Source organism: Aphelocoma coerulescens, chromosome 6 (assembly GCF_041296385.1).
Source record: "Aphelocoma coerulescens isolate FSJ_1873_10779 chromosome 6, UR_Acoe_1.0, whole genome shotgun sequence".
Classification (NCBI taxonomy): Eukaryota; Metazoa; Chordata; class Aves; order Passeriformes; family Corvidae; genus Aphelocoma; species Aphelocoma coerulescens.
Genome location: NC_091020.1, coordinates 20617245 through 20641637, shown reverse-complemented (window position 1 = coordinate 20641637; position 24393 = coordinate 20617245). Strand labels below are relative to the sequence as shown.

General features: G+C 35.9%; 1 protein-coding gene across 1 annotated transcript in view; it reads left to right on the top strand.

Moving 5' to 3' along the window:
• Positions 1-24393, top strand: part of PLCE1 (phospholipase C epsilon 1) — a 141939-nt gene that overhangs the window by 55622 nt on the left and 61924 nt on the right. The window contains exon 3 of the mRNA XM_069019675.1: positions 7791-8082. Coding sequence (XP_068875776.1) covers positions 7791-8082 — 292 coding nt within the window. The remainder of the gene's footprint in view (positions 1-7790; positions 8083-24393) is intronic.

Below are 24393 nucleotides of genomic sequence, written 5' to 3'. Positions count from 1 at the left end.
TTTTTAGAGAAAATCTAGACTTGGTATTGTTCCACATATAGAATAATAGATAGAAAGAAGACATGGGAAGGGGGCTGTTGGGTTCCTCTGCTTTGAGTGCTTGGTATTCACCTATTTTGAATGCACCCGTCACACGTCAGTATTTCAGAAATGAAAAATATGAACATGATGCCTGTTTGAAACCTTCATTGAACTAATTGAATTGATTTTTTCTTTTCTACCTTTGAAGAAAGAAAGCTTTCAAGGATGTATAAACAGAGTTTTCAGTGGCTTCTGTTAGAATTTCTTACTGTTTCTTACTTGCATTTGGAAGGTTCAGCGATCCATTGTAATAGTAACATCCCATTACAGTTTCATGTACCAAAGACCTTTCTCCTACGATGAAAGGAGAATGTTCATCTCTCTTGAATTGAAATTATTGAATCATGACACATTTAATATTCTAACATCTAAATGGTTTGAGTGAATTATTTCAGTCTTTCTGACATAGTTTTAAGCGTAATTAGCCTATTTTAGATAATGTACTTCGCTACATTAAAGCTTCTATACTGAAACAAAAATTGAACTTGCTAGTTATCTTCTTGTTTTAAATATTTTTATAACACACCTGTGAAGTTTTGTATGAATGATTTTTTTTTTATCAGTAAGGTGCATCGAAAGTCATTATTAAAAAATACTTTTTGAAAAGTAGCTATGTGAGTGGTGCATATACTTTTATGTTAAAAACACAGTAGGTAATTTAACACAGTAGGATTACCCAAGAAATTCTAGTCCACATGATCAGGGCGTTCAAAGACGTGACCCACTTCAGACTAGTAAAACTAGCAGCTTTTCAATAAAAAACCCCCAAGTTGTGCAGTAGTTAGGTGGAGATAACACAGATGTTTATTTAAAGGAGTAATTTAATTTATTTAGTTACTATGAGAGCATATTGTGTGTAAATTATATTGTTGGTGAAAGTTTGGAGGAAGTAAATAAGCACTCAGGAAATAAAAAGAGTACTGTCTGCATGTGGAGTTGACAGGGGTAGAACAGTAAACAGCTAGAAGTTGAAAGTTGCGAAGTACTAGAAAAAGATAAAATATTTAAAATGAAGAAGTTAGCAAGTTAGTAATAAAATAACTAATAACTATGTATTTTTTCACGTATACTTTTGTACCAACAGAGGTATAAGTATCTGACCCAGCTGACCAGAAAGTGTTGGGTTTGGCTTTTTCTGGCTGAGATTACAGAGGTTTCTCTCACTGGCAAGGGTATTGTTTCACATTTCTGAAAAGTGATGTGAACAACTCCTGTGTTGTGTTTGGTGTCATCCTTTCATTTTCTCCATAATCAACTTGAAATTTCAAGTATTTATGGAAAAACTTTTGAATGACAGTTAATTAATGCCTTTCGTCAGCCTCTGTTTTATGTCTTGACTCTTCTTAGTAATTATTTTAATCTAAACTGTGTTACCTGCCATGAAAAGCAGGACTTTCTGGGGGTGGAGATGCTGTGTTAAATCTGTATCCCAATTACACTGCTTTTTCCATCTTCTGATTCTGTGAAGTCCATTTTTCCTTTGGTAAGGGCTACTAAAATTAGTACTGTTACCTTACAGAAATGGAAAATAAGTAAGTAATAGCCACCAAGTTTTATCAAAAGTGAAAATGATGACTTGTTGGAAGTTGGACCTGCTGTTACAATTTCTGGTCTTAAACCCAAGTCTCAAATTAATTTTTTTAAAAACTGCATCATCATTTCCTGATGATAACAGATGAAAAAAATTCTCGACTAATAACACTTGTAAGATACCAGAACTGAATAGTGGTGGCTAATATTTCTGAAGAATGTTGAACTGTATTTAAGGATCGCCTGTGCAACATAGTTTGATCCTCATTAAATTCTGCTTCTGTTCCTTGAAATTATCTCATCCTTAACAGGATGCAATTCATAAGAAATATTGACTGGTGAGGTAATGCAGATTCTTTAATTGCAGTTGAAGCTGTAGAAAGTTCACAGAACATCACTTAATGAATATTAGTGTTTGGGCACATCTGTGCTTGATCGCTCTTTTGGCAGCCTTCCAGCTGCCATCAACACTGATTTCCATGTTCCCAGGGTCAACTCATCTGTTTTCTGTGTGTCCTCTGCTGCTCTGTGCCACGTTGCCCAGTTACAGCTTACTGTGTAGAACTGAATACTCAACAAAACTTGCTGTTGAAAAAGCGCACTTTATTGCTCTGTAGCACAGTACTGTTGTCTTGTGCTCTGTCCTGACATTGTAAATATCAACATATTCCTCATCCTTCCTCATCCAGGTGGGGTAGAGTTTTCTTCTTAGTAGCTGTTACAGTGCTCTGTTTTGGATTTGGAATGAAAATGGTGTTTCATCTCCTGCTGGGCTGCACCATCGTCAGTCTCTCACAAATTTCAGTGGTGCTACAATTTAGAAAAGCTTACAGTTGGCTATTTGTATTTGTCCACTTCACCTAGAATAATAAGTTAGGAATGAAATTTAATTGACCACAGGTTTTATCATAAACCTTGCCCTATTTGTAAAATATCAGAACTCCGTAAGATACATAGCCAAAAATTTCATCAGCTCTCTTGGTGCGTGCTTATTTGGTTACAGGCTGCTGAGCACCACCAAGAAAATAATGTTCTAACAGTCTAAATGTCTGGCTTTTGTACTCCAAACACTGAAAAACACTTACCAAAATGTCCAGTTTCTTGAAAGGATTTCTGAAGACCTCACCTATTCGATTGCTGAAGTGAACAAGACTTGCCAGTGAACAGAACTAAGAAATAGTCCTGACAGAGCAGACCTTTCAGCTGTTCACAGCATCCTCTTTGTCAAACACAGTAATATCCTTTGGCTTTGAACAACCTGCACAACTGTTTGATATATGGGCTCTGGCATGTACTCTTGAGAATGTCACATACACAGTAAGAAGAAAGACAAACATATACACTATTCTAGGGATAAAGAAAAAAGCATTCCGTGTTTAATGTATTTCAGTTCTTATAATTGATACATAATCAGAAATTGTTACAAGAGATTAATATTTTAGAAAGACCTTGAATTAAAGATTTGTACTTTAGCAATGATCTTGAAACGTCGTGAACTAATCAGTGTGGGTATGGTCATAACCTGAATGAGATAAAGTTGAGAAAATCCAGTGTACTTCAGAAAATTAAGATCAGCATCACCTCTTTTTTACATTTGTACTAATAAATTCTCCAAAGTGTTATGCTGGAGTACCATTTTGGAAGACGTAAAACTGAAGTATTAACCAACTGTGCACTAATGCCTCATTCACCCAAGTTCACCTTGCATACTACTTTCTTTCTGCCAGAAGTGGGGTTTTTTTGTAGCTGACTGTGCTTGTATTCCATGTTACAGATATCTGAATTAAATGGAAGAATAAATACCTGTAAAAGCAATTGGAATGGTCCTTGGTCATGACTTCCAAGAGATCACTGTTAGCTTCATTTGATCAGTATTGGTAAGGGTTTTCTTCTGAAAAACCTGCAGGGCCAAAATGAAAAATCACCATCAGAGTTTCCTCATTTTAATGTAATTTTTCTTGGAGCAGAACAAATTTGAAAAGAGCAGCATTTCCTGTGATGTTAATTGTGTTTAGGCTTGTATGTTCTGTAAAACCTTTGTGTTTTCAAAGGAGATATTTAATTGATCTTCAACACATACTGTCCTGAGAGTTATTACTTGATATACCATTCTGGCTTACAGGCATTTAAAATTGCTTTTAAAGTGTGCAGCAAATGAAGGCAGGCTGCTATCAGCAGCCCTCCATCACAGAAATGCTATGTAGGTGAACAGCCAGGAAATTAGACTGAAATATGCCAAACCAACTGAGCACATGCACACACCTGCTACATTTCAGTATTTCATCTTGATCATTCAGGATATCTTGATAGATATGTTTAGAGAGAGTTTGGACAGATGCAGTGAAGTATTAAAGCTCTATTACACCCTATTTTCTCATATTTTTACAGTGTAGTAGCAATAAGCATAGTTTTTCATGACCATTCTTTGCAATGAAATTCTTGGGTACACATATTCTTCGTTATTTTAATTAAGTGAGAGAAATTAAGCTTGCTTCCTAATAATGGGACATTTTTTGTCTGTTCGTAATTCCAGTTTCTGGGTTTCATAAGCACAGCAGCTGCTAAATGTTTGGCAATATGGTAACATGCCTCCAAATTTAAGGTAAATATCTGAGGCAGAAAAAATATGAAAAGAGAAACAAAAAAAGACTACAGTAAGAGGTACATGTAAGTTTAAGTAAGAAATCACTTTTATTTCTTATGATCTGCTATATCTGATATTTCCAGTACAGCAGCATCCATGAACTCCAGCTTCATTTTGGGGGAATATCTGTCATAAACTGGGCAATAAATAGCTGCAGTGTTTAGGTTTCCACCATTTCTACACAGTAAACCTATAGTAATGTTGTGGAGAAAAGGACATATTGCAATTTGCAATTGCTTGATGATTAAACAAAAAAAGATTGCAAAAGAAAAATAAGGAATAGTTTCAAGGCTAGCATAAGTTCCTTGTTCTTATAGTTATTTTTAAAGATATTTTTAATATCCTGGCAAGATATGTCTGTTGTCACTGTAAGAAAGTTTTATTGCCTGAAGGTTATCAATAAGTTAACTTGCAGATACCATTTTAAGTTACTTGAAGCAAAACTGAGGGACTTTTAAAAAGTCCCTCAAAAAGTTTTGATGATTTATTGCATACATTATTAAGAGCTGAAAAATCTATTTTGTTTCCATGTATTTTCCAAATATGGACTTGGTTGTAAAGCTACAAGGATGGAATTTTGCCTGAATTTAATCTTTATTTTAATGCTAATTTTCATTTTGGAGGACATTTTTCTCCTGTAGAAATCAGAAATATTGTATGTTGCAGGTAATTTTTATTTTCCTTTTACTTTACATTAAAATCTCCTTAAAAAATAGAAGAAAGTAAAAATCTCTTGAAGCCATAGTATACTTTGATTGAAATACTGGTGTATTAGTATATGTAGCTTCCTGTTTCATCTCAGTTCTTATTTTAAAAGTGTTGTATGCTCATTCTAGAATGTTTAATATCACAGCACTTTTAGATTCAGATGCTGTCCTGAGTTTCTTTTGAATTACTGTTTTATATGCAGTAGGTGAGACATGGCAACATCAGACTGCAGATGGTTTTGAAATCTTTAATTTGATATGTAAGGCAAAAGTGAGACTTTGTTTTTTGATGGGTAGCTGTCAGTTTAGTGCTGCATTTCCCTCTTTTTGGTTCACATTCATTTTTAATTACATTAGTCATTCTTCGGTAGTGATTTGGATCAATAGGATCTGGAGTCTGCTGGGATGAACTATAAACCTTGGCTTGGATTAAACTTGTCTCCCAGGCAAGATTAAGTTTCCCCAATTGTGTGGTGCAATCTCTCTGAAAGGTGGTTTCCCCTATCAGTTACCTGAGGGATTTGTGGCTATTCTGATTGTTTCAGTTCTTTTACAGGGGCTGATAAGTATTCACATTTTTTCGTAACCTCATCTGTGTGCAGCAGAGGTAACACGCTCAGAACTTTAACACATCAAAACAAAATTTGAAAATGTTATGTGACATGCAGAGTCTTTGGAGACAGCTAGTGCCCTGAAGTCTACTTTACACAGAAGAGATTAACACCATTATTCCATGTATAATCTCTCCAGCAAAACACTGTCGCCTATTTCTGTCAACAAATGGTTTCTTTGCTTTGGCAGCTGAAAGAAATTTTAGTTGTGTAGGCAACACAACATGCCTTTATAAGTTGCAGAACCCAATTTAAAAAATATTTTGGATAGTAACTGCAGTTTTGAGAAGTTAAATTATATTCATTAACTAAATATTTTTTTAAACAAGCTAAAAGACTAATTATGTCTGCTGTGCATGACGCACTCATAGTTCAATGGTTCACTGTTTCACAGTACACCTTTTGAAAAGGTACTTGCAGACAGTTAGCTAAATAAAAGATCTATACACATCCTGTCCAGGTAAGGCACGCTGTTAGAGCACGTTTTCTTTCTGAACTAAGGTGGAGATGTGTCTGTACTGACAGTCTAAAAGTCCATAAAACTGCCAGATATCAAAGAAAAGAGGGTAAAGATGCAGGTGTAATATTTCTAGAAACCTCAGATCAAATAAATTTTGGAAAAGTTGCAGAGAGAGGGGAAAAAAGATGCCACAGCATTTCACGGTGTAGTGCATCACAGAAGCTCTCTTTTAATGGAATTAGAGTTATATATAGCCATAGTCAACATGTGAAAGTTTCTTTTTTTATGTTAACAAATATGTTAGTGTTCTTTTTCAAATCGTTGAATTACATTACTAGTTAATGAATTCTTATACTTTTAATATAAAATTTTACTGGTTTCTCCCAAACATGGTTAATACAAAAATTAAGGCTAAGACAACAAATATGTACTTAATATATTGGATTGTATTTGATTTTCTGCAATTTGTTTATGTGGATGAAAGAACTACATCACTGTTCACCTCTTCTGTTAGTGGAGGATCAGATCCCTCATGGGAGCAGGGATTTTGATCCCTCCTCTTTTATGTGGCAGGGTAAATGCCAGTCTCAGGGCAGAAGCGGATGGGTGTGAGATCCCTGTACTGGGAGCCGCTTCCCTCCTTGGATCCGTGGCTGGGCACGTGTGCGTCCTGTGGGCAGGGTGCTGGTGCCTCTGACATGTGGCATGCACAGACTGTGCAAACAGTTTCTTATCATTTGACTGAGCACGCATGTGCTTGCTTTGTAGGACTGGCTGCAGTTTCTGCCATGTTGATGGATAGCTGTATTTTGTTTGTATGTGGGAAAGGGTGGCAACAAGAAACAAGGCATTAATTGAAAAAAAACTGTCATGAAGCCATCAGCTTACTTCTGAGACTTCATCTAAGACTGGTGGGGAACAACCTCATGAAAATTTTCTCAGCACCTGTCTTGGTGGCAGTTGTACTGACCTTTCTCTGTGTTAATTTTTAGTTTGGTGGTTTACACTTTGTAATTACGAAGCACAGATCACTGAAACAAATTATTAATGTTAATGAATCAGTCAACATAGAAGAATGCAAAGAATCAAGTCTCCCCTTGTATACTAAATGAAGAGATTTCTTCCAGATTCTTGCTTTGATCGTTAGACTCTTTTAAATAAGCAAACACTACTTAGTTGCTAAGCCACAGGCTGAAGTTCATTAATGTGTTATCACAAATATTGGAAAAAGAGTACTAAACCAATATAAGATAGAGGACCTGTGGGTAGGCTGGACGTAATGCAATAAACGTGACACCGGAACATTTTGAAAGAGGGTTCAGAGGGATTAAAGCCATTTCTGTTTGCAAAACCCCACCCACTTAGCAAGAAAAAGTGCCAGCTCTGAGTTGATCTGTTTTTTCTGCTACTGATATCTCTAAGATTTTCTGGAAGTACAATAGATTTAATACTATTATTAACAAATTTCTGCATATTCTATATTTTAAATGCTGATGAGGTATATTGATGTGAGGTTTTTCTAGTCTAATAGTTATCCTTAGAATGCTTTTAACCATAGATTGAAAGTCAGAATGACATCTTACTTAAATATCCTGTTTGGGAGCCTAACACAAAATCCTCAAAAGCCAATTTTGGATAAGTAGATATTGCAGGTCATTGAACTTTGCAAGAAGTTGTGGTCATTTGGAATTGTTTTATATTCAATGTGTTATCCTAAGCAAATGAACTAACGGTCCATGCTTTTGCATTCTCCACAGATCTTCAGTACAGTGAGAGAAGAAGAGGAAGGAGCAGAAGATATTTTTGAATATATTCCTCATCTTCTGAGAAAGCTCCCAATATTTGTTACAGACTGTATATGCAAAGGAGATGGTTTTTGTGTAAAACCATGTGTAAGAGGTGCTTACTGTCAATATCGTGCCACTTTACAGAGGACTGCACTCTCTAACTATATAACTGGTGCTTTGCTAGAAGCAACTACATCGTTAGGAGCAAGAAGCGGTCTTTTAAATATCTTCGGAGGCTCAACTGGAAGAACAATGCTTAAAGGTAATGAAGATTTATTTTTTTTATCTCTGCTTTAATTATAGAATGAGTTGCAGAATTATTAATACTATATAGTATTCTGTAGTTTATATACTCATCTATGAAGTTAACAAATAAAAAAGGTTTTCGTGTTTTCAGATATTTTCCTTTGCAATCATTGATGTATCATAATGACTAGCTATCTTAGTTTACTAAAGTAAAAATGCAGTTAAAGTGAAAAGAGTCTTATTACAAAACAAACACCTTTTCAGGTTTTTTTCTTGTTGGAATCTTTTCTGCCTGCATCCAAATTTAATGCCTAAGCCATTGTTTTTAGCGTGTTCCTATGTGTAGTTTTTCTCATTTACCAAGTGCTCCTGCTCATGGGCTGGCTTGGTTCAGAACCGGAGAAAGAAGTGTATGCTCTACTTGGTTATTATTGTTGTCATTATACAAGTACCTGTCAGCATAGCACTGTGTTGTGAAGTATGTACACTTCGTTACTGATGTATTGGTGGTCTTCTCCCGGGTCCATCATCTTTCTGGTATTGAATCATTTCAAATAACGTGGGTATTGTCTACGTGGAAAATGCCTTTTGGAAAATGGATGTTGCATGCTAAACTTCCATGCTGATCATCTTTGTATGTAATAAGAGTATCCTTAATGTGATTTAGTTTAGTCAGTTTTGGAAGTCAAACAAAGCCTTCTTGGTACAAATTCTGTGCTTTAAAGGATGGTTTTGTATAGAATAGTACCTACATTATCGATTCATTTTTAATTAATGCCTAGAATATTTCATAAGTTACTCAAGCACTTGGAGATTTATCATCATCTGATAAACCATAACTAAAGGATATAGTATCTTAGTCATACCATGATAGAAATGATGCATGTGGATATTATGGCTTCCCTGAAATTTTACAGGAATTTGACAAAATAAGTGCAAAATCAGTGTGGCTCCTTAACTAATACAGATACTGACTTCATTTTTACAGACAAATAAAGGTATAGTTTATCCTCAGATATGGCTGTCTTTTGTCCCAAAGAGTGGCCCTTTCTTGTTTCAATTAGTTTCTCTGTAGGTGAATCAAAGGGCAGAGAGAGGCAGTAAAATATCTAAGAATAACAGGTACAGATGGCAAACTTGTAGCATCTGAATGAATTTCAGTAGTACCTTGAGCAACACTACTAAGCTTCATATATCCTCATTGTCTGTGAGAGACAGGTATGCACAGTATAGTGTCCTATTTTGTTAGGGTTTTCCTTTTTATTTTGTTTGGTTTGTATTTGTTCTGGGGAGATGAGTGCTTTAGACAAACGGATGGGGACATTCCTGCAACAGCTCAGAAGGCATGTGCTTTGGAACTGAGTTCTGGAACTGGAAGCAGCAGCAATAGTTAGGCTCACTGAGCTGCTAATATGGCTTTATCTTTTTATGGAGCTTGAGCTAGCGAGTGCACATGTGTGCTCTGTGTACTCTATGTACTAGCACACTTTGCACTAGTTTGGGGATATCTGTGCCGACAGTATTACATGGTGTATGTTGTTGGATTCTGAGCCAAAGGATGTCCGACATTAAGACAAAAGACAGGATTTTGAACTCAGTTTGTGATTCCACTGATAGCCTGTGTACATGGTAGAGCTTGGATTTACTGTAGTGGTCTAGGCATGATTTACTCTACTGGTCTCTGGTGAGGAAGAGATGTGCTGCAGCTTTAGGATATTGAAGTTTTCTGGGTGTGGAAGCTTCCTGTTCAGTTATGTTGTGGTGATCTATTATAGCTGAGAAATGACAGAGTCCTCTCTAAAAACGTTTATGGAGTGTTACCTGGGGATGTGGCTGAGTCATTCACGTTAGCAAGGAACCCAACCATATTCTGAATTCAGAGCTGTGGTCATTATTCGTGGGTGTGTACCTTTTGAGAAATTGTCCTGTCCATACAGATTGATAAGAAGGTTATTTTCATCTGTCCAGCATCCTCTCTATGGCTGGATTTAACCTCAATAAGCTAATCTCATCTAAATCTGAGAAATTTTAATTCACATCTGTAAGACCTCTGTCATCAAATGCAATGGAGGATTTATCACAGGATACAGAATGTCATGGGAGCACTTCACTCAGTAGTTTGGAGGCACTGAAAAGGGACTATATTGATCCTATTGTGCTTTAATAGTTGCTGTTGTTTAACCCTGGTAGGTAGCACCATGCTGCCACTCACTCCCCTACAATGGGATGGCAAGAGAATCAGAAGGGTAACAGTGGAAAAATTCATTGAAAAATTCAGTTGAAGAGAGTTTAATACATAAAGTAAAAGCTGTGTGCGCAAGCAAAGCAAAAATAAATAATTAATTCACTACCTGCAATCAGCAGGCAGGTGTTTAGCCCTTTCCAGAAAGTAGGGCTCTGTCACATTTAACAACTTCTTGGGAAGACAGGCACTGTAACTCCAAATCAGTTGTCAACCAAAGAGTAAATATTACTGCACTTCAAATGATTTTCAAGACAGTTCTTAAAAAGCTTCCAAAGCAGAAGTAAATTTGTTAATTAGAATCAGTCTGTATCATCAAGTCTTGAAAAGATCTCAAGGGCTGCTGAATTTGTGTTTGGAGAACCTTTTCTGGATGAGACAGTATTCCACTACTTTTCTTTCAAAATGTTTGCAGTTTTTGGAGACAAAGTTCAGCACTCTCTTGCCCAGTCTATTTAAAGAGGAGCCCATTACTTTAATGGGGAGTGCCTTCATGATTCAAAAGGAAGACTTCTCAAAAACTTTATACTCTCTTTAGTTAGGGCTTTTATGTAATATCTGCCCTGGAAATAGGGATCCTGCAAACAGCAAGTCCCTAATACTGGCATAGCCTTCTGGATTTGTGTCTCCCTAGCACCAAGCACTTAGTGAGTTCTTTGTGTTCAGTCCTTCAGAGGTTACTTAGTGACCTGAGCAATGAACCTTGCAGTCACAAGCAGTCCAACTCCAGGGAATAGTTTTCTGAGGTTTTGCTTGGTAGCTAAGGACCTTAAATGCTCTGAGTCCCCAGGGCTAGGATGGTTTTGTGGGCAGATCAGCCAGTGTTGTTAGTTCCACAGAAGGCTTCCAAACATACCAGACCTCCTAAGCCAGAATCCCCAGTCACATGGATCTGAGACCGAGAGTTTTCAGAAACTCATGTAGGCTTGTTGTGTAGGAGAGTCCTGTCTTGGGCCTGGAGCAGGGAGCCTGCAATCCCTCCTCTCAGACGGCTCACAGAGCCGTCAGGCTCCCGACTGAGGGGCTGCGACTCTGGTCCCGGTAGCGCAGGGACAGTCTGAGAGTGGACTCCGGGAACCACAGATGCCTGGAGTTCCCACAGCTGGTCAGTGACATTCACATCCTTGTCAGCATCTTTGTTGCTACAGAGAACATAATTTTCACATATGAACACTGAAGACATTTATCCTGCACTGTTTTAGTACCTCTGTATGTAACTCAAAGTTTTTGGTTAGTAAAAGTTTTGAGAGTGTCTTTCAGTGGGATTTGGATTGAAGCCAGTTTTTTTTCCTGTCGAAAGGAAATCCTGCTTTTCAGCCTGTTCTGTGTCTTACAAATTGATTGTTACAGAAGTTTGCTCATAGTTGTGAATGGGCCAGAACTTTCACTGGAATCATATTTGAAGGGCCAGTCATTGTCACAGTTCATATGGTATTGACATTTTTATGCAGAAAGTGAAAAAAAGTTTTGTGTCTTTCTTAAAGAAGGAAATAGAGTATGTGAAAATATTTGTACTTTACATTTGATAGTTACCATTTGAAAGAAACTTGTACTCTTCCCTCCACCCCAATTTAATTCAATTTGTAATCTAAGATAAAGGGAAGGAAAGTAGAAGGAGGTGTCTGAAGATGGAGCAGACTGCAAACATTTTGTATCAATATTTTTTCACTTTAGCATCTTCTAGAATTGATGAGTCTGATGCCACTTTCTGTGATATAAATCGGACAACCTCTTCCAGAGAACGCTGGGCAGGACTGGTTAAACAGACAGTAGCAGGTTTTGACCAAGAACATAAGGAAACTAATTTGTCATGAATGTGGAGGCAGACTGCATTGATCTTAAACAAACCTACTTCATTCATCCCACAGAATTTAGTGATTACCTTTTATCTGTAATCAGACTTTGCCATCTGCAAGACTGCACAGCAAACAGGTGCCCAAGTCTCTGTGGCTTTTCCCACTGCTATTTCTTGCACCCTTTGCACAAAGTGTATTGTTACAATATTGGGAAAATTCCAGGATCCCTGAAATTGGGGCAGTTGTCTGATAGCTATATGTTGGAGTAATGGGTGATAACAAGCTTGATGTACATAGATTTAGAAAGGCCAGCATGATTTAGTTGGTGTGTAACCCAAAGGTTAAAACCATCTAGAATGAGGGATAAAGCCAAATAAGCTGACATTAAGACCTGAAAAGACAAAATGTGTCTTAGGCTGAGAATCTGTGGTAAGAAGATGAGCCAGGCAATGCACTGTAGGAGAGGAAATCAAATACTGGAGATAGGTCAGACTGTATGTAGATAATGTGGCCTGAGGCAAGGGTGTGAGTCAGGAAAGGAGGATTTCATGCCTGCTCTGTTGCCTCCAGGATGTAGGTCAGGAAGAGCAGGAACAAGTGCAGGTCATCTGGTTAGGAAGAGAAAGAAGAGTGACATGGCAGGAAGCTCAGATCAAGGCTGAGATGTCAGGAAGGAGGAGAAAGATTTTGGAGGACAGCTGTAAGTCTGGGGACACGTGGGACCATCTGGAGCTGGCTGCAATGATTGTCCCTGCAAATTGACAGAAGGGAAGGATCACTGAGGTCAGTCTCCTGGACCTGTCACCCTTTGGCCAGGCCCAGTTACAGCCATATTGGTCACACCAAGGGTAGTGGAGAAAGACTTTAGGAGAATCCTTGACAACATAAATTTAACAAAAACTTCCTTTAATCCAGCATGTTTAATACATTATAGGGACAAAGATACAAATTCTACCAGCATAGCTTGTCTTGTCCTTTCAGTCTTCTTTCCAGGTTCAGTAAGCTGTATTACTGCATTATTATGTGTATTACACATCATTGAACCAGGCAGTAGATCGAAGTTAACCAGTGTAAGTAATCTAAATTTAAAAATGTAATATATTTTCATCTGTAAAATTTTGCCTTTGTATGTAATAGCTATCATACTCAAGGTACATGTCTGTATGGATCTGGATATCCTAACCTGTGTACATGGGTAAGCCATTAAGAAACAGAACTGAGTTTCAGATGATTTTATATAGATTTTGGTTCCACTCATACTGTGTGATAATTTTGGTACTGATGATCCTTTAACCTGTGTATCTGAGTCTCAGCTTACAGCAATATTTTTGTTGGGAGTCTATAGCTGTTACTTCTAACACAAGAAAAAGAACAGCTTAAATACGTAGAATGAGTTTGTGTTGTTAGAGGTTTGTTGTGAGGAAGGTAATAAAGGACATGCTAATATCGGGATGAAGACTAAGAGAGCAGAAGTTTGTGCAAAATGATGTTAGTTTTAAAATCAAATTTTTTATTTTTTTATGACAACTACTCTTCTGAAAAAAAAGAAATGGGATTCTGAGGGCAGATAGTTAATCCCTGAAATGCTTATTATTGTTTATTATTTCAAAGGTCTGAACATTTGTTTGAATGGACCTTGTAAAAGTAGTGTCCATGGGAACTTTTAAAGTGTAGAATGGAAATTTTTTTGTATGTTTATGTTAGCATGTCAATCATGAGCAAAAAGCCCCAAGGACTCAAGCATCAAGATGACTCAAAAGTCATCTCTTGAAGTTTTGGTTTTAGGAAACAAACTAGGAGAGAAAATCAAGTTTTGTAGGATAATGCTGTTTTATTTCTCTCCAGACACATTTTTTTTGTTGTTGTTAAATTCTAAGAAATACTCTACAGTTTACTTAGCAGAATCAAAGACATTCAGATATTTTTCTTTGTGTTTTCAGGTACTTGCTTTTATGACTAGTGAAAAATACTTTAGTATTGACCCTATAATGATGAGAAATGTTTAATTTGATGGTTTATTTTGTGTATTTGTAGTGAGATAGCATTAATAAAATTGATATTTATAAATAAAATTCATTTTAAATTTTTCTATTCCATCTCCATGGGCATCCTTACATTATCATATTTAACATGAATTTTAAAAAAATCTAAGTGTCCTAGTTTCCAGCTGGAAGTTGGATACAACACTGAATTGTCATTCTTCCAATTAAGAAAGAATATGCTTGTGTTGTCAATGAAAAAATAATGGTGTGTTGGCCAGGTCCCATGGTCATTCCTTCAGTAGAGATTTTTCAGACAAGACGTATATTCACCGTATAAACAGAGTGTCTCTGAGTGTACTGCTTGCATTCCAGTTCTGCACAGACCTCTCCCTCAGACTTCCTGGGGAAATGGAGAAAGCTTTCTTGTGGCAGCATATTGGTTTTCAGTCTTGTGTACTCTAGCAAATTTCATAACTAACTTTTCAGTGATGTAGTCCTGCTGCTTGTAAAAGTGATGTAAACTGTGTGTAGACAAGGGTAAGGTTAGAATGAAGAAAAGAAGTGATAAAAATGCCAGAGCCAGATAATGACTGTGAGATGAAGGCAGGCGTTTTGTGTCTACTTACTTTCTGAACATAGATGCAATGTGAGGACTATACTGTCTTTTTAATTCCCCCTATTTGTAATTTCTTCACAGTTAATCACATTTCTGGAAGCCTCAGGGAGGTTTTCCTTTACTTTGCCTCTCAAAGAAACTTTTCTGGATGGTTGCCTAAGTCATAGCCCTTTGTCCCATTAAAGCTAATGCTATTGCCTTTTACTAGAGTCGTTAGTGCAGAGAGCATAATAGCTGTAAAGGTAGGGCATTTGCTAATAAAGAAACCCATGTTGTGTTTTTTGTAATGCTTCAGATGAAGTTTCCTAAAACAAAAGTAATTCCGTTTATTACTTTTGGCCTGTTTAAACAACACTGTTATAAATATAACTTGTACAAAAGCCTGAGTGTAGGGTAACTTATTTCTTAATATATTAAAAGACAAAAATCCAGCAGAATTAAAATCACTCTTGTTTATAACTCTGCTGTCAAAATCAAATGCTTTTAGCCTTAGCGGGATGTATGCTCATCCTTAATTTCTAAACTTCCTTCCATTTGAATCCTAGTGTTTCAGCTTTTATCTGGGGAGGTGGGAAATCTGACCTTTCAGTGAGCCAGCCAAATGCATGTCTTCTTCATGGCTTACACAAGGCATGTCAGTTATGCATTTTGCCACAGTTTGTAGCTTTAAACTGAGCAGCTGTTGCCTGACTGTTAGTTTGGACAAGTGCAGTGTGGAGACTTTTTATGGTACTGAAAGTACCTGCTCTCCTAGCATTTTAGGAGGAATCTAAGATTCAATGGAAGGTACATTTGCTGGTAAGATTTGCCCTTCTGTGGCCCTGATTATATGCGGGGAGTTAAATCAAAGTGGTAGTTTTATTTCCAGAGAAGTAAATTGGGTGACGGTTTTCTAATCTAATGTTAGATCTATAATGGCTGCATTTAAGACTAGTGCTTTAAGGACACAGAAGTGTTTTTAGGTGGAAAGGGAAGTAAGGATTTGATACAAGCAATATGAAATAATGTTGTGACTGTGTATTTTGTATTTCAACTTGTTTGAAATGGAATGCAATATTTCAAGTAATTTAGGCAAAATGCTTTGCATTTATCCGGTTCACATTGCAACTATTTCAATGTTAAATTATGTTGTGGGACATTCCTTTGTTTCTTATTCTACAAAAAAGAATTGTCTTTTTTTTGCTGGACAAAATATGAATTTGAGTACTTTTTAAGGTTCTAGAACAAGGTGAAAGTATTTTTTTCCTAAAGTACATAAATTACTCAAATGTTATAAGTTAGTAATATGTTTTTAAATGTAAATGCACTGCTGCTTTTTTCTTTAGTGAACTTTTCTCCCTGTATCTTCAGTATACAAGTTTAAAACTTGGAATCAATTTTTGTTTCATGGTTGCTTAAGGGAGTTTACCTTTTTTTTCTTTTCTGAGTGGCACAAATGCACAGCAGTATGTAAAAGCAATGCTTTGCTACTAACTGGTCATAAAGAAACACCTCTGTTTGCACGTTTTTTTAAAGTGGCATCTGTAACTTTAATGAAGGTTCATAATATTTTACTCTGTGAAAGGAATGTCTTTTATGTGCTAACCCTCCCATTTCCCTAATCTGGCTGTTAGCTAAAGGCTATGACAAACATTCACCATTCAAAGTGATAGTACCCCATTGCAATAGGAAGGTTGTCTTGGTTGTCAACACTGTTATTTTCACCTCAGTGATTTAGATAGCACAGAAAAAAAACTCCTGATACCAAGTGTATCTGTATTAATTGCAAAACAGTGGTGTTTTTGATGTCTTGATTCAGTCAGTGATAGCAAATCTGAAATACCTAGAAGTATTACTAGAAAGGCAATGAAAATTATTTTAGTTAATTCCAACCCAGACACTGCCTTTTGGCTGTTTTGTAATGTTCTTAGCTTTGATTTGAGGCAGAACCATTTTTCTAAAAATTAAGCTGATTTGGGCATTTTCTAAGGGCGTAATTGGTTTAGCTTTTATTTCAGGGGCTTCATATTGACATAGTTTTCGAATGTTTAAGTATTTGCTTTTGAAATCCTAGTTATGTATATAAAAGTATTGTTACATATTTTAGTAATTCTGAAATAAGTAATTTTCCAGGAAGATTTATCAAGCGCAACTTGAAAATGTTTCAAAGCAACAGTAGAAGAACTAGGATACAGTTTGATGCTAGAAGTACTTTGATTTTTTTCTTGAGCTTAATTTTAAGGGCTTTGCACAATTATACAGTAATTACATATTTTTGTCTACATTTCCCACAGACTTAGTGCAACAGATTTCATGCACATTTTCAGCTTTCTTTGTAAAGTGTTGAGATCTTCTAGAAAAGGGTTCAATCTGATGCTGTTGCATTAGGTCTCCATCCCATCCACGGGCAGGAGTGGTGTCTTCTGAGAGCATTTTTCTTTGAGATGGGAGAAAGAATTCTCTGTCTGGAAAAACTATTGCTTTAAATGCCTTTAATTATGTTACTGTTAGCTTTAGACAACGTTTGACCTGGAGTTTTTCACCTGTATTTGCTTGTTCAAAATTAAATTGCAGAGCTCTGTAGAGAAATAGAGCAAAATGGTCCTGTGCAGGGCCAGGAGTTGGACTGGATGATCCTTGTGGTCCTTTCCAACTCAGCATGTTCTGTGATTCTGTGAAAAATTTCTTTGATATAGATATTTCCTTTTAAAAACAGAGTAGTTGTTGAAGTATCATAAATGTACATAACTTACTCTAAAAATTCTTATATGCTTTTTTCAAATAAATTGCTCTGGTTATGAGTTCCTAGAGGTTTCAAGTTGGAATTCAGAAGAATTCAGATTTGAAACATTGTTAATCTTTGATACTTGATTCTGAAAATAGCTATACCTAAAAAGAACGCTTTTGTCATATTTGCTGAGAAGATGTAGTTCTGATTTTGTGTTGGTGTAGCACTTGGGTGATAAAATGTAAATAAAATTTTAAAACTTACTTGTGGTATCATACTTTAAAGCACCATGAAGTAGTTTTCTTGTTATTTGAGTTAAAGTGCTCTCAATTTGAAAAAAAAATGAACCTTAAAAATAGAATTTTCTTCTAGGCTTTAGATCTTCATAGTGTGCAGTTTTGTAGTTGCCATGAAGTAGAAGGAATCAAATTAATCATATAGTTCATGTCTACCTCATAGGTACAGGATTTGTGAATATAAAACCTCTTAGCAGCTACTAAAAAACCTTTTCAATATGCATCGAACACAAAAAAAAAAAAAAAAGAAGAGGTGCTGCTTCAGGTACTGGTTTTCTGGAAGATGGTGGTAGGATTTGCATACAAGTTCAGTGTTTGGGAGAAAAATCTTCAGGTATTTTCCATAACCATATATAGAATGAATTGCGTTAAAAAGGACATCAAGGAAAAACAAAATATATTTAGAATTCTTGTTTGTAAAGATAGAGCTAGAACTGTGTCAGTAACTAGGATTTCTGTTTACTTCCAAACCCGCCAAATACTATACTTCTTTTTGTTCAAAAGAAACAGACAGATCCTTCGAAAACCAAAACTTTTTTTGAACATCAAATATTAGAAAATATTTCAGAAAGCTTGAGAAAGAAAAAAAAGTTCTAGTGATTGCATGGATGATGCTACATCAAATTTGAAAACAGGAGGACAGTAACAGCATGTTGTTTGGGAAAGTAAGAAAGCTCATAGAATTGCAAAGCCTAATGTCAATGGAGACATTTAGCTGGTCTGACATCCTTCTAAGTTGTCTCAATTCTAAGCTCAGTAGTTGAATGGTGACTGTGCTACTGTGCAGCCTTCAGAAGAAGCCTGAGAACATGCACAGCTTTTCCCAGTAGTCGCTGACACTCCAAGACAAAGAAGGGTGACACTTCTAGTTTGAGTTTGTCTGTCATCAAGGACCAACCATTTTTCTTGTTACACATTTTTTCTGCTAGATTTCATTATTTAAAATCTGATATATTTCCCCTGTTGGGAGGTGCTTACATATCTACTAAAGTCAAGTCTCTTCTCAATTTCACTTCATTGAACCAAAGTTATGCGTTTCTGATCTCTTTTTCTGGGTCTCACTATTCAAGCCTGGAATAATTTTATAGCTCTTTGCATATTCTGTGGTTTGTCTGTGGCTTTAAAAATACAGAAAGGATAACTGTGTATTATTGATGTTATCCATGATCTATTCAGGAGGACCTGTTTTTGCCACCACCACCTCCTAAAAGCTCATAGAAAACATTTAGTTTTAGGGTCCCATCTTATTTCTTCAGAGCTGTGAACTTTAGGAAAGCAAAACTTTTCATACACAGGATTTGCAATTTTTTTGTGTAGAATACTTCCTATTTCCAATAGATCTATAATACGTATGCTGACTTGACTGCTTTTTGCTTTTCTATTAAAGTCAGGTTTGTAAGGTAAAATGCTAAACTGCTATGTAACAGTTGTGGAATAATTTGAGTTGGAAGGGACTGTGCTGGTCTTAAAGACGAATGTGCTTTATTTTCCCAGCTGTTTTATTTTTTTACTATATTAACAATATTGCTGACAAGGTTGGCCCTAACTCCATTTAAAACCTTAGCTGCTGTACAGGTAGCAGTAGCACCACAAGGAAGGAAGAGTTAATTTTTACTATGCACTTTTAGAGAAGGAATTAATTGCATTTGAAATCTTCAGGTTAAGGGAGATTTCTTAAAATCTGGGGAAGGTACTAGTTTTGAGTTGGTTTTCAGATGGTAAAATCACTAGCTTTGAAGGTTTTCATGTTAGGAAAGGACTGCAAACACCCCTTCTAGTATAATCTGCTGAAGCTTAATGACAAAGACACAATTCATTAAGGAGTCTTGTGACTGTTTAGAATAGCTTTTATGTAGCAAGTGTATTAATCCTGTGAAAGCCAAATGTAATACATACTTCCATTTTTTTACAAGATAGCTAGTTCCAGCAGTATAATTCATATAGCTATCCTCTGTTCACTTGAACATGATTTTGTAAAAACATATTTTTGCTAATTTACCTTAGAATGCCCAAATGATGTAAACAAAAACAATTATAGAAAATAGTTGCTTATAGCAGGGTTTAGTCTAAGCAGAACTATAGCAATTTACTAGTGAAGTTGTAAAAAAGCTTGCAAGGATAAATAAGTACTTAGAACATTTATATTTGAGGTTGGAATAAGTAAGTAATATTGAGGCAAGTCATAGATGTTGAGATTGTTTAGATCTCTTTTATGAAGTTAAGGTTGATTTAATACTTTGTGTAGTCTATTGTTTTACTTCTTTTGGCTTCCAGACATGCGCCTGCCCTGTTCTCTGCTGTCTGCTGTATTCCACTAATCCCTCTCTGGCTTAAACTCCTGCGTCGTAGAACAGATCTCAGTTCTAAGGCTTAAATCACACAGGCTCCTCCACTCTGTAATTTAAAAGCATACAAAAGAAAGAATCAAAATCTTTTCAGCTTTGACTTTTTGGCAGTTCTTTTGTTGTGATGAGTTCCTTTCATTAAGCTTCATAATATTTTTGCTGTCTCAGTACTGCAGATTGTTTCTTGGACTTCAGAGTTTTATTAAGCATATCAGCATTTCCACTGGTAGCTCACCTGGCCATGTCTGTACTGCACAGCAGGCATGGCTTTTCTGGTGGTGAGGTAGCTCACGATGTAACTGGTCCTTTAGTCCTTGGTGTAGCCACTGAATTTTGTGACTGTGTATTTGATGTGTTCTGTATGTCAGTGGTAGGACTTCAATCATATTGGCCTGGGTTTTGCTGCATATTTCTCTTTTCCCCTTTAAAATGCCTCTCGGCATCCTTTAAGTTGTGCTTCTGGCGCAGCCTTTGTGATTCCAGAAACCTTGCTAAGAATAGCTGGCTAGTAGCAATACTTTATTAAAAGAAATCTGGCATGATATAATACTTATATAACATCATGAACATGACTTACTATCATGGGAAGTTGTAAATTAATGTTAATCCCTTATCAAAACAGCATATGCATTTCCCTTAGCTTCCCATCAGCTTCCTCATGAGAAAAATCAGCTTGTTCAGGATGCTTGCTGTTATAACCCTTCTGAAAATTTTCTGGTAATTGGCATAATTAGATGCTTGCATTGAAAGATGCCTTTCAAAATTACCTTTTAAAATTTGGAAATTGCATTCTAGAGTAAGGAATAGCTTCTTTCATTTAATTCTGTAAACTACAGAGTCCTTTTCTTTACTCAGTAAATTTAGCGATGGTATTTGGACTTTGCAAACAGGTATTGTACTACACTGGAAACTTGCATTCAAATTGCAGCCTGGGAGAAAATGTGAGACTGGGATAACTAAAAGGATTGCTGCTCTTCTAGGTAGAGAGATTGGTTTTACTTTTCCTGAATTATGAGAGGAAGTAGTTTACAGAAGAAAAGAGCTGAATTACTTCCCTTCTGAAAATAAACCTGTATGGTAGTAATTTTATTTTATTCCTCTGTGGTTACAGACTTCCCTTTTTTCAGGCTGGCTTCCTGAGTTGTATTTTAACCCTATAGGAAAAAATGCTAATTTGACATTTTGTACATTTACAGTACATATTCACCAAAGAGCTTGAGAAAAGACTGTGTCTGGGGGAAGAGAAAAAGAACGTAAATGAATCCACCCTAAAATAAACAATAAACATGTATTAGGAAAGCCATCTGTGTCTTCCCTGCATGGATCCCTTTGCATATTGTGCATTGTAGTCTTTATCCATGAAGTGCTCCCCCAGTGAATTTGGCTAACTGCATTGGCCAACTTCTAGAGGTTCCCACAGCTTTCATCTGATGTGTGTCTCCAACTGCTTGTTTCTTTGATATTGCAGAATCTTTGTGGAAGAAACATCTTATGTTACTCTGATTTTTTTGTTGTTCTTTTAAAGTATCTGTTAAGTAACATGCTTTTTGTCCTGTGAGCACGCAACCCATGATACTTAGCCCATAATACTGATTTCTCAGAAATGGCTATTAATACTGGCTTTGAAGATAGTCCACTTTTAATTCCAACCACAAGAAAAAAAATGTAAATAATATGTAGAATACAATACAGTAGTTCAAAATAGTTCAGTTGGAAGGGACCTACAGATTATCTAGTCCAACTGCAATAGAATAATTTTTTTATTTAAATTTAAGAGATTGTGCATGTTTTTATCTAGGAAGACACATAAGGATAACAGCAAGGGCATCGACTATGAATTTGCATCTTTGTTTCTGTGCAATGTAAACAGGACACAGATCAAATGGTATTTTGTATGCAGAAACCTAAGGAGGAGTAGCACAGCTCTGGCTGTGTTGGGGTAGAGTCGAGGGAGCTGACCACCATGACAGTGCTCTGCAGGACATGTGAAAAGAGCCATGGATTTGCTGAACAGCATTCCCAGTGGCTGCAGGTTACTAACTGGGTCATCATCAGTTAATGACGTACTCATTTTCACATCTTAAACATCTCCCTCTCTTTTTGACCAATTTCAGTGAATACTTTTTTAGTATGTCTTAAAATACTTTTAAGCCATTTCTTTAATAATGAAGTGCAAGTGTTGAATGGTTGTGAATTATGAGTATTAGTTTTGCCCTTCACCCTGTTATGTAATCCATTATTTTATTTCCAGTTCATAATTTTTCTCCATTTTTTGGCATCCTTTTCAATGAATGTCCTTGGTACACTCATATATTCTTGTGTGAGAGGACCTTTTCATATTTTTCTCTACATTGTGAATTTTGAACTACAAGGTAGAATTACTGCAGTATTTCTTTGGAGCAGCATAGAATTTACTGTTCTTATTAACTTTGTTAAGAATCTTTATAAATGATGATAAAATGCTTTAAGAGCACTTTGAAAGACCATATTGTTATTCGGTTCTTGCTGCTGTACACTGCTGACACAGATAATACAAAAATATTATCACAATAGTTTTGTGATGTTCCATTACAGCTTTTTGACAGATGCCTTAGTAAATCATGCTGTTTTCTCTGATTTGTCTTAAGCATTTCTATGTGTATGTTTTCATTTAAATACAGGTATATTTCCTGGATTTTATTTTCGTTAGAAATCTAAAAATCTTGGATATCAAACTAAATTATAGCTGCTACAATAAATCTGCTATTCACAAAATGTTCTCATCATGAGGGAATATTCAGGGCACACAGTAGAGTCAGTAATTGAATCCTCACCAAAACTAACTGGTGAAGGTGTAGATTCTGTAGATGCTTCAGTTATGTAGAGGTTGAATTGATATTATTCAAAGTGTAATGTAAAATAAGGGAAAAGTTTCCTTAGCAGATCATACGAAGGTATTTTGTACACAAGTGCACAGTCGAGACTATCTGCTGTTAATGGTTGTATTCTCTATCCATTTCCTGTGAAATAATTATGTAGAGGACAGGTCTCAAACAAGCTAGTTTTAGGAACAGATTCTGTTTAGGTAACTGCTGAAAGCAAGCCAGAATGATGAAAACTCTGAACTGATCAAACATTTTTCAAGTGTGTTCCGTTCCTTTAAAATTCTTTCACTGCTAAGCTTCAGGGCTTAAATTGGGAACATCTAATCAAGTGTTGTTGTTTTTGCTGGATGTGGCTTGGATTAATTTTGTTCCAATCATCAGTAAGAATAATAACCAAAACACCTTATGCAGCAGATTTGCCTGCCCTTTGGTCTATGTGGAAAATCTGGTAGTGTGTTTCGTGCACTGGATCGTCTTTCATATGAAGATTCAAATGGAAAGAATAATGTGTTGTAAGTGCTGTACACTTACCTTACTTAATTCTCATGTTATTCTTTGACATAATTATACTTAAAATTAAGTGCTCAGATTAGCATCTACTATTCGTCTTGTACTGCTAACATCAATGGCAATTTTAGTATTTGCTTCACTTGGTATGATCACTGAAGACATAGGAAACATTCTTACTGTTTTTACCTTAAAGGACTATACTTAATGATTGTTTTCCAAATAGAAACAGTTTTCATTTGAGTAGTTATTTAAACTTAGGCATTCCTGTGGAGTATTTGGTAAACTGGACCAGATGGGAATATACCATTCCTCTTTCCCACCTATCCTTGAAGGGTCACTGTCACATATAATCTGGTCTTCAGGATAAGACCAAAGTAAGGAAGATGATGCTTTTTACAAATTGTGTTTCTGAGGATCTTAAAGCCAAAAATGCACTTTGAATTTGTGCTTGTAATTTTTAAAAGTTGTGCAGCCAAGGTGTCAACTTCAACAGATCATTAATTAAATGCGGGGATTGCTGATGTCAAAGTCTCAGGCTAGAAACGAATGCCTCAAGGCTGAGGCTCTGAAGCACTGAAAATGCCTGTTGTTGCAGTTTTACGGTTATTTACATTATGAATGCTATATTTTGCTACAGTTTGTATAGTCTTTGAAAATTAAAAAGTTCCTGAAACAACAACAAAAAAGAAAATATAGAAAATCAGTATCATAAGACCTTGCTTTAATGGGTACCTAACTTCATATACATGTTATATTTAATATTTATATTTATATATATTTAATATTTATATTTATATATATTTATATATATCCTTTTTTTCCATAGGTGTGTGTATATATATTCCCAAATTATATTTTTGTTTGCATTTTCTCCCATTCTCACTGATTTATAACAGAGTTCTTTCATTCTTAAAATTGAAAAGCTTCTGCTTTACATAAATGGAAAAAAAATAGGAATAAGATAAACTT